This window comes from Myxine glutinosa, chromosome 4 (genome assembly GCF_964187855.1).
Source record: "Myxine glutinosa chromosome 4, kmMyxGlut1.1, whole genome shotgun sequence".
NCBI classification, from domain to species: Eukaryota; Metazoa; Chordata; class Myxini; order Myxiniformes; family Myxinidae; genus Myxine; species Myxine glutinosa.
In genome coordinates, this window is record NC_136264.1 from 56,582,827 (window position 1) to 56,595,968 (window position 13,142).

Genomic DNA, 13,142 nt, shown 5'->3' on the forward strand with positions numbered 1-13,142 from the left:
TCATCTGTTACAATATTTATTGCATCTGTTCACTCACATTTGTTCATTTAATCCATTCCTGAGGTACCAAAGCAAATCAGCTGGAGCTTTTTTATTTCAAGAAAACGAGTCTCTCGAAGCCACAACCTGCAGACTTTCCTTCCAAATCTGTTGCACTTTCTGCTTTTGTCTTTGCCGTGAAAACAATAACCCTAACGATAAAACTGCAGCAACAACGCCCATCGGTACAAGTGCAGCAGACATCGCTTCCACACCGCGGTCAGCCTGCAGGGGGCAGGGAAGACAAAATGTAAAAAAACATTCGCACCATGAAGTGACAGAATCCACACTTTGGTTTCAACCTACTCGCACATACCTATTTTAAAACATCGGGTCAATACCCCTGGCGCTCACCTGGTATAATAAACAGTATACTGCACCGACTAAGGGTAGTGGTTCACGAGTTATCAAGTGACCACAATATTCGTCATGTGTGTGCGTCTGTCTGTGTGTGTTTCTGTGTGTGTCTGTCTGTCCGCAGCATAACTACCCGAAGATATCATTCGATCTTGATGAAACTTGGTCGGGAGGTTGATATCATGATCTGGTTGTGTCCTGCCTCGAGTGGGCTTATTGCGCCCATTGTGGGCGAAGCCACGCCCGAAAAAGATGTCTTTTTCGTTGGACTGGTTTGGGATGGGACTGGTCAAGCTACATCTTCTCCGAGGGGTTTGGTGGAATCTGACAGGGGTTTCGGTATTTGGTTAGGCCAATGTCATGTGTCCAGCCCCACGGAGCTCGATTTTTCTTTTTTTTCCTTTTTTTCATTTCATTTTTCACCGAATTTTCGGTATTGTGTTGCTAACTAACCTCATAACTGATTATACATTATTTTCTATCTCATTTCAAGGTGAGTAACCGTTTTGACATTTCCGGTGCTGGCCTGTCCGGGTCTGTTTCGGTTATAGTCCGTCCTTTGTCATTGAATACTGCTCGCTCGTGAACCATCGCCGTCTCCTGACTTGTTTTAAACCAATTTCAAAGGTTGCTAGGAGACAGGGCAGCATGTAAAATCATACTAGCATAATCATAAGGCTTTAAACAAACAAAGAAAAATATACCTATTTAGGGGGGGTAACCCTCTCCTCCCCCAACCCCATATACCTCCCTAAGACACCAATTTTTCGAATGCTCTGAACAAACATTGGTACATAATGGGTGATTAAAGTTATAGTGAGGTTTCATCAAAACTGTGTGTGTGGTTTCTGAGAAGAAAGCAAATATCTATTTTGGGGGGCAACACCAAACCCCCCCCCCCCCGCCCCCTCCCTCCCCCTCCCTTGACGGACGGACGGACAACGCGCCATCGCATAAGCTCCCCTGAACTTTGTTCCAGGTGAACTGAAAACCCTGCAACCGATTCATTGTCTCGAGGATAGGTTATGACAGACTTAGGGAACAAATAGTCCAGTCAAAGTAGTGGCTTGACCCACCACTAATTGCAACAGAATGTTTTTCACTCCCATGCATTTCAGGAATGTCCCCTAAACACCATACTAAAAGTATACCAAAATATATTTGGCAGAAAGGCGTCAAATTTGCATAATATGCAAATTAGCTGCCGCCATGAGGAAAAAATCAATTTTCCACAGTAATTCTGTGTCTAAGTATCCAATCATGAGAAATTAAGTAGGTAGACCCATATTTTCAAGGTTGATGATTATGAAAATTTCATTTCTGGATCAATTATATGCAAACAATTCAATGAAGTATACAAATTAGATGCCACCGTTATTCAAAAAAAACATTTCTGCCAGAACTCTCTATCTCTTGAAACAATCTTGACAAGTGAAATGTGTATACCCATATTTTCAAGATAAGGGAATATGATAAGTCCATTTCTGGATGAATTACCAGTTCTTGGATGTCACTCGTCATCGAGCTCCAGTCTTGATGAGTTAGCACAACTCAAACCTTAACACTCTCCACACATCCATGAGCAGTCAAGGCCATGCTTCTTGCATGTACATTTAGTGGTGCTGCACCCCGCCTTGCGGTTACATCTGAAGATCTCAGTAGGTTTGCACTGGGAGTAACTGACCCTCGCTGATCTTCCATCCCCATTCATCTGGTTTCAATTGTCCAACATTTCCTTTCCACTCCTGAATTTGGAAGTACACTCTCAGATTGTGAAACATTGTAGCCGCAGATGTTGGTGGCAAGTTCTGGGCCTCAACATATTTGGTACTTTTTGCAACCTTCTCACAGAAACGCTTGTATCGTAGGCATCAATACTGTTGCGGATCCCGTGTTTGTCGACGTACTAAGGAGAGTTTATTACCCCGCTCCCCCTCAAACTCCAGGTCCACTGAGGCCGCCGACCACGACTAATCTCGTGATTGATGGATTGTTAAGCAATTCCGATCGCCAACCTCACAGCCACGCGCCGAAGAGTTTGCTGGTCAAATAATCCCAAATACCTTCAAGACACGCGGCCGAAGAAACCGGGGATCGAACCCTCGTTTCCCACACTTTATTGTGTGCCGAGCGGATTGGCGCGGTGTGGAAAGTGGCGTTACCTGACGTGATTTACGGACCTGATTCAAGCCAAATTCGGTCTCGGATGATGCTAGGCCAATGGAGAAAAAAGGTACCCGAACAGGTTTGAAAGTAACAAAATGTACAGCCTTTTATTTAGAAGGCACAGTGAAAAAGACGAATGTGCAACCGTACCAATTCCTTACCTATAATAAACCCTACAGGCGCCTTCACACACTCACACACACAGGGGAATGACACACTGGTTATTCTCGTACTGATGTACGTGCTGGGATTGACTCGATGGTGGCCACTTGGTCTGGTGTGCGCAATGTGCAGCTCGATCCTCGATCCAGATGTGCAGCCTAGATGAGGTAAGGTACGAAGGACAAACCGCCGCCTCGAAGTCAGCACGGACGAACTTCAGCACAGGTTGGACAAGCTGCAACGCAGGCAGGGCTATATTCAGCGCAGGTGGAACGACCAGCTTCGAGATGAGTCGCGGGAGGGGCCAACGCTTGCAGGTCCACCAGATCAGAGCGAGAGATCGGCGAAGAGCGATGGGTGTCGGGTGTTGACGCAAAAAGCAAGAGCCATGTCGCCGGTGAAGCAAAATCAAGAGGCTGGAAATGCGATGGGTGGGGGTTTTATCAGACCCGAAAAGCTTCCAGAATGTTGCACAGCCTCCCATTTGCTGAGGTTAGTCACGTGCTGGCCTTCAATCCCTCCTCCCCCAATGAAGGTTTCAGTCCTCCTTCCCTCTTTCATTTGGGGAGGTTTCACAACCCATTGGTCGCTTGCTGGTGACGTGCCCCCGACCCCTCATTGGTCACGTGGGCCTGTTCTTTTGGCCACGCCTTCCTGCACATTAAAATGTCCTCCCTTAACCACACGAAGGTTTGAAATCCTGCCTACTCTCAACGCATATTGCTCTGGATTATTACACAATGGGAAGGGGCTAATCTTTACATTCAATAAGAAATAACTAACTACTGCAGGCTACATGTTGTCGTGCAATTAACAAAAGGGGGTTTGCCTTGATGGCAAAATCACAAAAATACTTTCATCTTGATTTCCATTGTACATGCACACAAGGGCCTTCTCCCCTGCTGCAACAATATCATCCTTTGGTGAACAGGTCGGCATGTTTCATGAATTGGACGTTGTTTTATATGTGCTTCAGGGAAACAGCTTTGCCAATGCCATACGCACTGGATGTTGTGTCGCAGCCAAGCCGGGCATGTACAAATAGCATTCTGTCATAGATATTCATTCCCAAGGTCGTCTTGGTCTTTTTGATATTCCATACTCGAAATTTCTTTGCGTTAAGTTTTGGCTCAGGCTTGAAAAATATGTCCCTGCCTTGCATGTCGGCATGGTCGCAAAGAAGAATCAGTAGGTCTGTGTCGTCACCAACAAGAACTGTATATATTGTCTTTGCAGAATCCACTGCAGTCTGGACAATCAGCACATCAGCATCCCCATTGGCATGAATAGTCAGACATCCCGCCTTCTCTCGGGAGTCACTTCGGATGTACATGAAGCGTTGTTTGTTGATTGTGTTTGCGAGGAACTCGTTCTTCTTAAGCTTCGGGACTGTTTGACCAGTGAAAGTGACATTTGGTCCGATGCAACTTCCTACCAGTCTCCGATGTGTGGCATCCTTGATCGTGGGACCGTCCTCGTAGCCGTCGAAGACAATTGTTGCCTTCCCATACCTGCTTATCACATAAGTAATATATGTGTGACATATACTTTCGAAAGTTTGCCCAGATGACCATGGCAGACGTTGCATGAGGGCACCTCCATTAAACACATCGTGGACATCACCAGTTGGATCTGACTGATCATGTTTAACAAGTTCCCAAATTGCATCACCAAGCGCTGCTTTATTTGGCTTCCCAGGAAGACCTGAGGAGTCGAAGAGTGCTGGAGGATAACTACAGTCTGCAGAGCTCATACTTGAACAAAGATGCTGGATCTTCTTGTGTTTCACTCGTGGCAATTACGCTGAGTCGTTGGAAAAGCAACTGTGGATCACCTTGCACTGAGTCTCCATCAATGACAACCGCTGTCTTTGACCCAAGTGTGACTGCTTCTTTTTTGCGTTGGAAAGAATAGTCATACACACTCTTCCCAACCATGGAATCTAGTGTATAGTTTGCCGCACATATCTGGCGTTATCAACATTCGCTGTGTCATGTGCAGTAACGCCACTCAAAATACCATGTAGAGATGGTTCACTGTTGAAAGGGTTCCATTTATTGAAGGCTCCAAGCAGTTCATATATGTCTTTTACATCACATTGTTGTCTTGATTTGGAATTGTCCTTGTGCTGTTCACTGGTATCATAGGTCACACCTGTGAGCTCCTGCATGGCACAATTCACTTCAGCACAGGCTGGCATTGCCAGTAACCATATCAATCTCTGTATCTCGGCCATTCCTTTGCCTCTAGTTAAGCCACCACTGGTCTTCATACTCCTCATGGGCGCTTGTTCTATCACAAGGTCGGTTGTTAGGCCAGCCCAATAACGTTCACTTCTTCTAACGACATGAAGTCCATTCATGAAACTCCTATGCACTTCTGGGTGATTCTTGTCAAGTTGTTTCCTCATTTGAAGGTACAAGTACGCACACTTGGTGTACAGATTGTGCCCTGCTGCTGCAAAGTACAGAAGCATATCATGTACGGCCTGAAGGTGCAGCATCCAATTACCCATACGCTCTGCTTTTTTGAATTTCCTTAAGATCTCTACCATATCCATATATTGCAGCCAGGGGCGGGCTGTTCGTAGATCATTCACAGAGTTCTTTTCTTCCTTCAGCTTCTCAGACATGCGCCTGAGAGCTTCTGAGGAGGACACCTCATCAGCAACACCTGGATCTACCATTAAGCGATCAAATAGTTCACCAGTTCAAACAAGTCTTTGTTTTGTTCTTGATCATTCTCCTCCTCCTCCTGGATGATGTCATCTTCCACAACCGGTTCCATCTGTTCATGTATCATGTCTGACTCTTCAGAATGATTCTCTGCTGTTCCCTCCACTTGGTCAATATCGGAATATGTTGGCAGGGGGCGGTTGTGTGCATTCGCTACCAGCATCGCATTGAGGGCAGAATCCACCAAGAGGTGTCCTTGTACAGCGCTTGAGATTGCCTTTCCGCTAAGCACATGCTTTACAGCATTTCCGGCATAAACGACTTCAAAGACTTCTTGTAGACCGCTTCCAGCCATAAGATGTCCGATAGCGCCTAAAAAGCTCATTTCCATGTGAAGGCCTCCGAGTCTCAAGACAATCGATTTTAAGTCACTGTCACTGGGCTCTGATTCTATTATCATCAAGGCTTTCCACCACAGTGGTTGGTCAAATGTAATCACTGGAGTGATGTTGTATCCCTTGGATTGTTCACACACATAACTAAGTGTTGAGAAGATACACGACATATCGCGAGGATCCATGTCGATCATAGGCAAGGATTGCACAGTTGATTTACCAGGAAACTGACCGTGATGAACTGCTTGCATCATTCCAGGCCATGCTGGCCTTCATGGACGAAGCATAAGTGACACTTCCCAGAGAAGGTCAATATTGTATGTGGGATCATTAACTTCCATCGCTCGTAGTTCTTTGCAAGTCAATTGATTCTTTCCCGTGTGCTGAGGTAATTTCCGGAAGAAGCTAATTTTCGTATTTAATATAAATGTATGCATATAATTCTTCCAAAATGTTTTACTCGTATGTATACACTAACCCTGAAAATTTGAGCCTCCTGGCCACCGCTAAACTCTTGTTATAGTAGAATATGCTCTTGTCAATGTTCATCAGTCACACCACAAATCCTTATTAGATACGGTACTCTGCAACAGAATCGAAAACATGCACAGAGTTAAACAGCAGTTTCATATAATGAGGATAGCTAATTGCATTTTTGCATAATTGTATGCATATAATTAATCCAAAAATGTGCTAATCATATCCAATGACCATGAAATATGGGTATGCACATTTCACTTGCCAAGATTGGGTCAAGAGAATTCTGGCAGAAATGTTTTTTTGAATAACGGTGGCATCTAATTTGCATACTTCATTGAATTGTATGCATATAATTGATCCAGAAATGAAACGTCCCCCGTCGCACTGCTGAGCGAAAGGGGGACAATGGTTTTCCCCTCCGTCTGTGTGTGCGTCCGTCCGTCCATCCGTGCGTGCGTGTGTGCGTGCGTGCGTGCATGCGTGCGTATGTGCGTGCATGCGTGCGTAAGCGAAGGACCGAATTCTAATTTTGTGTGTGGGTGCAACCTACGTCAAAATCCAAGATGGCCGCCGCCTTGTATGTCTGACGCCATGTATGTCTGAACCTTGTGAGCGGAATATCTTGAAAAATAAGCGAAATACCAACTTCTAATTTGGTGAGTGGGTGTATCTCGGCATAAAGAAGAATGCTATTGAAAATTCGTTCGCCACGTCAAAATCCAAGATGGCCGCCACCATATATATGTCTGAAACTTGTGAGTGAAATATCTTGAAAAATAAACGAACTACTAACTTCTAATCTGGTGTGTGGGTGTATCTAGGAATAAGGGAGAACACTATTGAAAATTAGGTTGCCACGTCAAAATCCAAGATGGCCGCCTTACGTCTTCCACTTTGTCAACTCACATCACTTCACCGACAGGGGACCGAGGCGTAACGCTTGTCAACCCTGAAAATACGGGTCTACCTACTTAATTTCTCATTATTGGATACCTAGATACAGAATTACTGTGGAAAATCGCTTTTTTTCCTCATGGCAACAGCTAATTTGCATATTACGCACATTTGAAGCATTTCTCCCAAATATATTTTGGTATACTTTTAGTATGGTGTTTAGGAGACATTCCTGAAATGCATAGCAGTAAAAAACGTTCTGTTGCAATTAGTGGTGGGTCAAGCCATATAATTTGTTAGATTGACTGGACTAAAAACCGAGTTAGGGATGACCTTGTTCAGGGAAGGTTTTAAGTGTGTTTGACTGTCCAGAAGTGCAGTGGGAATGTATAATGACTTGACATCGTGGAGTAGGTTTGACATCATGGAGCATGCTTGACATCATGGAGCAGGTTTGACACCGTGGAGCAGGTTTGACATCGTGGAGCAGGTTTGACATTGTGGAGCAGGCTTGATATCGTGGAGCAGGCTTGATATCGTGGAGCAGGTTTGACATCATGGAGCAGGTTTGACATCGTGGAGTAGGTTTGATATCGTGGAGTAGGCTTGACATCATGGAGCAGGTTTGAGATCGTGGAGTAGGTTTGACATCGTGGAGCAGGCTTGATATCGTGGAGCAGGCTTGATATTGTGGAGCAGGTTTGACATCGTGGAGTAGGTTTGACATCATGGAGCAGGCTTGATATCGTGGAGCAGCAATGGGCAATGGGCAATGGGCAATGCCCGGTGGGCTGGGACCGCTGGGTAAAAAATGGGCCGCTCGGCTGGATAAAAAAACTGCTGAAAAAAAAAATTGTCACGGAAAACTTCTGCCTCCACCCCCGGGGATTCCCCGCTAAATATCAAAAGTTCAAAAGGTCGCCCCTGACTCCTCATTATAATTACTAGCAACGGTACCCGCCCAGTAACACGCACCAGAGAAAACAAATCCTTTGCGCAACGGGCTCTCCAATATTCGATGTGTTCACGGTTTGAATTACGTAACGTAACGTTTGTGACGATGTTTGTGACTTTTGTGTTCACAGTAGTGTTTGATGTGACGGTGTGAACGTAATTTCGTAATGTTTTTCGTTTTTATTTTCGTAATCGTTTAATGAACGTTTAAGGAGCGTAAGAATAATGTTTAATGATCATTAGATGAATGAATGAATGAATGAATGTTATGAATAATGCCATGGCGTCGTGTTGGCAGCAGTGACAATATCAAAATGTTTACCAAGAACTTCAAAGAGAGAAAAGGAACTTTTATCAGCAATGTCGTCTACCCTGAAGTTCCAAGCTGAAGAAGAGGTTCCGTACAAAATCATTCCATTTTTTTTCCTAAAGAAAAGCGTACAGTTGATATCACTAATCACGATTTGAAACACGATGGAATAATATTTACCGATATGAACAGTGATGTGGTTTTTTTAATTTAAATTCTAAAAACACTGTTTAGATTTTGATGATTTGCGTGATATTTAACGGATGTTAAAATTAATCGCGCCTCCTAATTGAATCCCTGCCCCTAGGGCGGGTACCGTTGCTCGTCATATATAAGGGCGACACAACAATTTTTACCGCTTTGCTTTGAAGAACGGGAATTGAAGGGGGAGGAGCGTGTTAATATGTCTGGTTCAAGGCTGTGAGGTGAGGGGGTTTAAAGCCAGATTTTAGTCTTACAGCCGCCATATTGGTGCTCACTGTCACTGCGATGCGAAGCGAAATACACCTCAGAGCTGTTACATTCACAATCGCTATGTCGTATGTACTCCGATACGTGTTTCCTTCATTGCAAAAACTACCAAATCAACAGTAAAAAGGATTTTGAGCCGATAGGCCAAGTAAGTTTAGATAGGTCTACTTACTACTGATCTAGTATTGATAACAATGTTGCGAACTGGCTTACGATGCAAAAAAAAAAAAATTTCAGCATCTGCATCTGTAACCAACAATGGATAAAGCAAACCAGAAGAGCAGAAAAGGAGGTGCTGAGAAGGAGTGTGATTGAAAGAAAAAAAACTGTCAGATAGTGCTTCAAAGTGCAGAAACCTTTTGGATCTGTTCAAGAGTACTAATACTGGGCCTGGTGAAGTCAGTGAACACGGGGATAAGGATACTGAATCGGTAGCTGGACCATCAGCAGCTGAATTGGTAGATGATCAATTGGCAGCTGAATCAGTCGATGACCAATTGGCAGCTGAATCGGCAGAATTTGTGCAAATTGGTGAACACGAACAGGTGCGGTGATCTGAGAGAGATGTACCTGGTACAGCTGTTGCACTTGCAGAGGAGGGATACCCTTCGATTAACTACTTTAAGAAACCATGTAGAGATGAAGATTGTTTGCTGTTTTGGAATTACCACCCTAATCAAAAAACTGACAACCGAGTGGTCAAGAGGTGTTTCATGCGAAAAGATGGTACAAACAGAGATGGTGGTTGTCATACAACAAGGACAATCATTCTCTTCACTGTTCAGTGTGCTTGGCATTTTCCAGCACCTCAGACTGGTCCACGTTCATCGAGGGAATGACTGACTGGCGACATGTACATACACGTGTTGAAGAACATGAACGCTCTTCTTTTCATTTGAGATGCTCTACAGCATACCTGGTAGATCGACAACAGTCCAGCGTTTCTCACCTGCTCGCACGTAGCCATCATGATGAGGTTAGAAAGAGACGACAAGTGATGGAAAGAGTTGTGGATGTGGTCAAACTCATTGGTAAGAGGGGACTGAGCTACAAAGGAAGTAATGAAGAAGCAGCATACACACTTGACAATGAGGAGATAGACCATGGTACATTTCTGGAAGTTGTAAAACTACTTCGGAAGTATGATTCCTGCACAGCCGATCATCTCTTTCACGTTGTCCAGAACAGCAAGAAGCAACATGAGAAGGCAAAGAGTTCACGAGGTCGAGGCTCCTTGGTAACTTTGCTGTCTAAAACTACAGTGAATTATGTTATCACAGTTATCCAGGATAAGATAAGTCAGTGGATTTCTGAAGAAGTAACAGACATGTTTGCTGTGGAAATTGATACCACTCAAGACATCTCAACACAAGACCAGTACTCTGTTGTTCTTCGATATGTTGATAGCACTGGCACTATCCAAGAAAGATTAGTGAGTGTGGTGAAATGTGAGGAATCTACTGGTGAAGCTTTTGTGCAACTTGTTTCTGAAGTCTTGTTAGGACTGAATCTTGGCCTCAAGAAGTGTGTTGGAAACTCAACTGATGGTCCAGCAAACATGCAGGGGCGCTACAAAGGTTTCAGTACTCTGCTATCAAAGGAAGCTCCAATGCAGATCCATATTTGGTGCCACGCACATGTGTTAAATCTCGTTGTGACCGAAGCTACAAGTGTTGTGGTCACTAGCGCATCACTGTTCTCACTAATGAATGACATTGCAGTGTTCTTTCGGGAATCTTATCAGCGAATGAACATCTGGAGTCGACACTCCACTACTGTGAAACAAATTGGAACTATCGGAGAAACTAGATGGTGGTCAATGGATGCCGCCTTGAAGAAGGTTTTTGGTTCATTCAACAACCCAACTGGAGCGCTTTTCATGGAAGTTATCACCACTCTTAATGCCATACTAGTTGCTGACCAGATCCAAGCAGCTGTTAAGGCCAAGGTGCAGGGATACATTGCCAGTCTCCTGCAGTTTGAAACAATTCTGACTGCACAAGTATATCTGCAAGTATTCTCCCGCACTACAGCGCTCTCCAAGTACCTACAAACTGTGCAATTGGATCTGCTGACTGTGCACCGGATGGTGGATGAATTGCTAGAGAATATGCAGATGCTACGGGATGACTTCCAAGCTTGTCATGATGCAGCTGCAAAGTTTGTTCAATGGGCTCATGACCAGCTGGATGAAATGGATGTAAATCTTGTTGTGGAAGAGTCCCTTCCTATAAAACGGCAAAGACGGCACAAACGCATTGATGACGAACTGTTCATAGATGAGGCTACATCAGCTTCTGACCCAGTAAAGAAGTATCGCATTGAAGTGAACAACCGAATAGTGGACACTATTGTGAGCAGCATTGAGCAGCGGTTTGACAGATCAGCAACATCAACATTGTATGCTGATCTCTCACTTCTCCACCCAAGGAACTTTGATCAAGTGCCATCGGGAGCTATGGAAGAGCTGCATAAACATTTGCTGAGATTTGATGATGGTGTCACTGCGGAACAACTATGAAAAGAACTGCGAAGCCTTGGAGAACAAGGGTCAACACTGAAACTATCAGTAGCAGATGCTTATACAGTGTAGGAGAACAGTGAGTCTGAACAGGACAGGAAGACTCTGCCAAGTACATGTAAGTCATGTAAAGCCTGTCCTCTCTGCTGCTACAAGGTGCTCCTCAAGTTGAACCTCTTCACTGATGCCTACAAGAGCATTGGGCTTGCCTACAAGCTGCTGCTAACGCTGCCTGTGTCACAAGTGGCATGTGAACGGTCTTTCTCTGCTTTGAAGAGAATCAAAAGCCGTTTGCGAAGTACAATGACACAAGAACATCTTGAGGCGTTCATGTTGACGTCTGTGGAAAAAGGGGTCCTGGCCAAACTTGAAACTAAGGATGTCATTGATGGTGTGGCTGCCAGAAGCAGCGAACTGCGCAGGCACCTACTCTCTTAGACATGACATGTGCTTGTGTTACTGAAAATAAATGTCATTTTTAGTGGATTTTATTTGTTTTTGTTTTTTTCAAGCATTTCGTCTATTTTCTCAGATAAGCACCATATAAATGAATAATGGGCCGACCTAGGTGAAGGATGCCCGGGCCGGTTTTAAGACCCAGTCGGCTACTGGAAGTAGGCCTATGAGGGCCTGGTACATATGCATCAGATCTCAAAAATGGAAGAGCGCAGAAGCGTGTCGTGCTCGGCGAGTATTGATGGCCAAACCTGAAGAAAGGTGCGTTTCATTATGTTGTAAGATTTGGAAGGGTAGCGCTGATCGATTGGTTCATGGAGTGTGAGGAAGTGACCCAAGGGGGAGAGAGGTAGGTGGTGAGGCACCATCTTTGGGAACTGCGGCTGAGATAAGACCACTGAGAGTCATCTAAAACAGGTTAGAATTCTTCCCCCCATCATTCTCTTTCCATTACTCTTTTACCCCCCTTTTATTTGATACCACTGCAAAAATTATTTTGTTATTTTGCTTCACCTTCCCCTCCCCTTGGGATTAAAGAGAGATATCTGTTGGGGTGTTTGATTGTTGCGTGTCTTGCCCCTGCGCCTGTCTGTACTGATTTCATGACTTATTTCTTTATTTCCACATGTCAATCGAATTTTTCTGTTGTTTTTTTTGTGCATGGCTTGGTAGTATATCCTGCAGTTTCGTTTATCCTGAGTAAGGGATGTGCATTCATTTTTGAACTTGCATTGCATTGCTGGACTAGCACACATTTGCATACTGTGTATCGGTGAGTTGGGGGGGGGGGGGCGGGAGGTGTAAAGTTGCGTTAGCACTCAGATAATCCCGCTCGGTCATATCTGGCTGCTTAAACGGCGCGACTCACCAACAGGGGACCCACCAACAGGAAACGTATTGACCTCCTAAGTACGTCAATTAGGATCTCCGGAGCAATAGGCTATGCCGCGAGCCCTCTACCCAAGGGCTAGGTCGTAACACCCTACGTTTGAATCCAGCAGAAAATGAAGTTGTTCAATTGCCGGAATGTGTTGTTGTGACACATCCTTACCTGTTGAAAAACGGGCTTCCCATAGCGCAATAGGGTCACAAAGTGTTCACAGTTGTTTGAGAGGATTCTGTAGGAGAAGTCCTGACCAACTCGGGAGAGGGCTCTCTCCACAATCACTTTTGCTGGCAATGGTTCATAATGATGATCGTATTTATTGTTGATGCGATAGCGATCAACACCAACAACAATGTTCAATTTTTCTTTCTTCACA

The 13,142-nt window shown here is 44.5% G+C and overlaps 1 protein-coding gene across 1 annotated transcript in view; it reads right to left on the bottom strand.

Annotated features, from left to right (window-relative positions):
* Positions 1-13,142, bottom strand: part of LOC137425848 (phospholipase A and acyltransferase 1-like) — a 14,535-nt gene continuing 1,393 nt past the window's right edge. The window contains exons 4-5 of the mRNA XM_078775729.1: positions 12,932-13,142; positions 1-264 (exon numbers count right to left, since the gene is read on the bottom strand). The exon at positions 12,932-13,142 is cut by the window's right edge and continues 58 nt beyond it. Coding sequence (XP_078631855.1) covers positions 97-264; positions 12,932-13,142 — 379 coding nt within the window. The 3' untranslated portion in view covers positions 1-96. The remainder of the gene's footprint in view (positions 265-12,931) is intronic.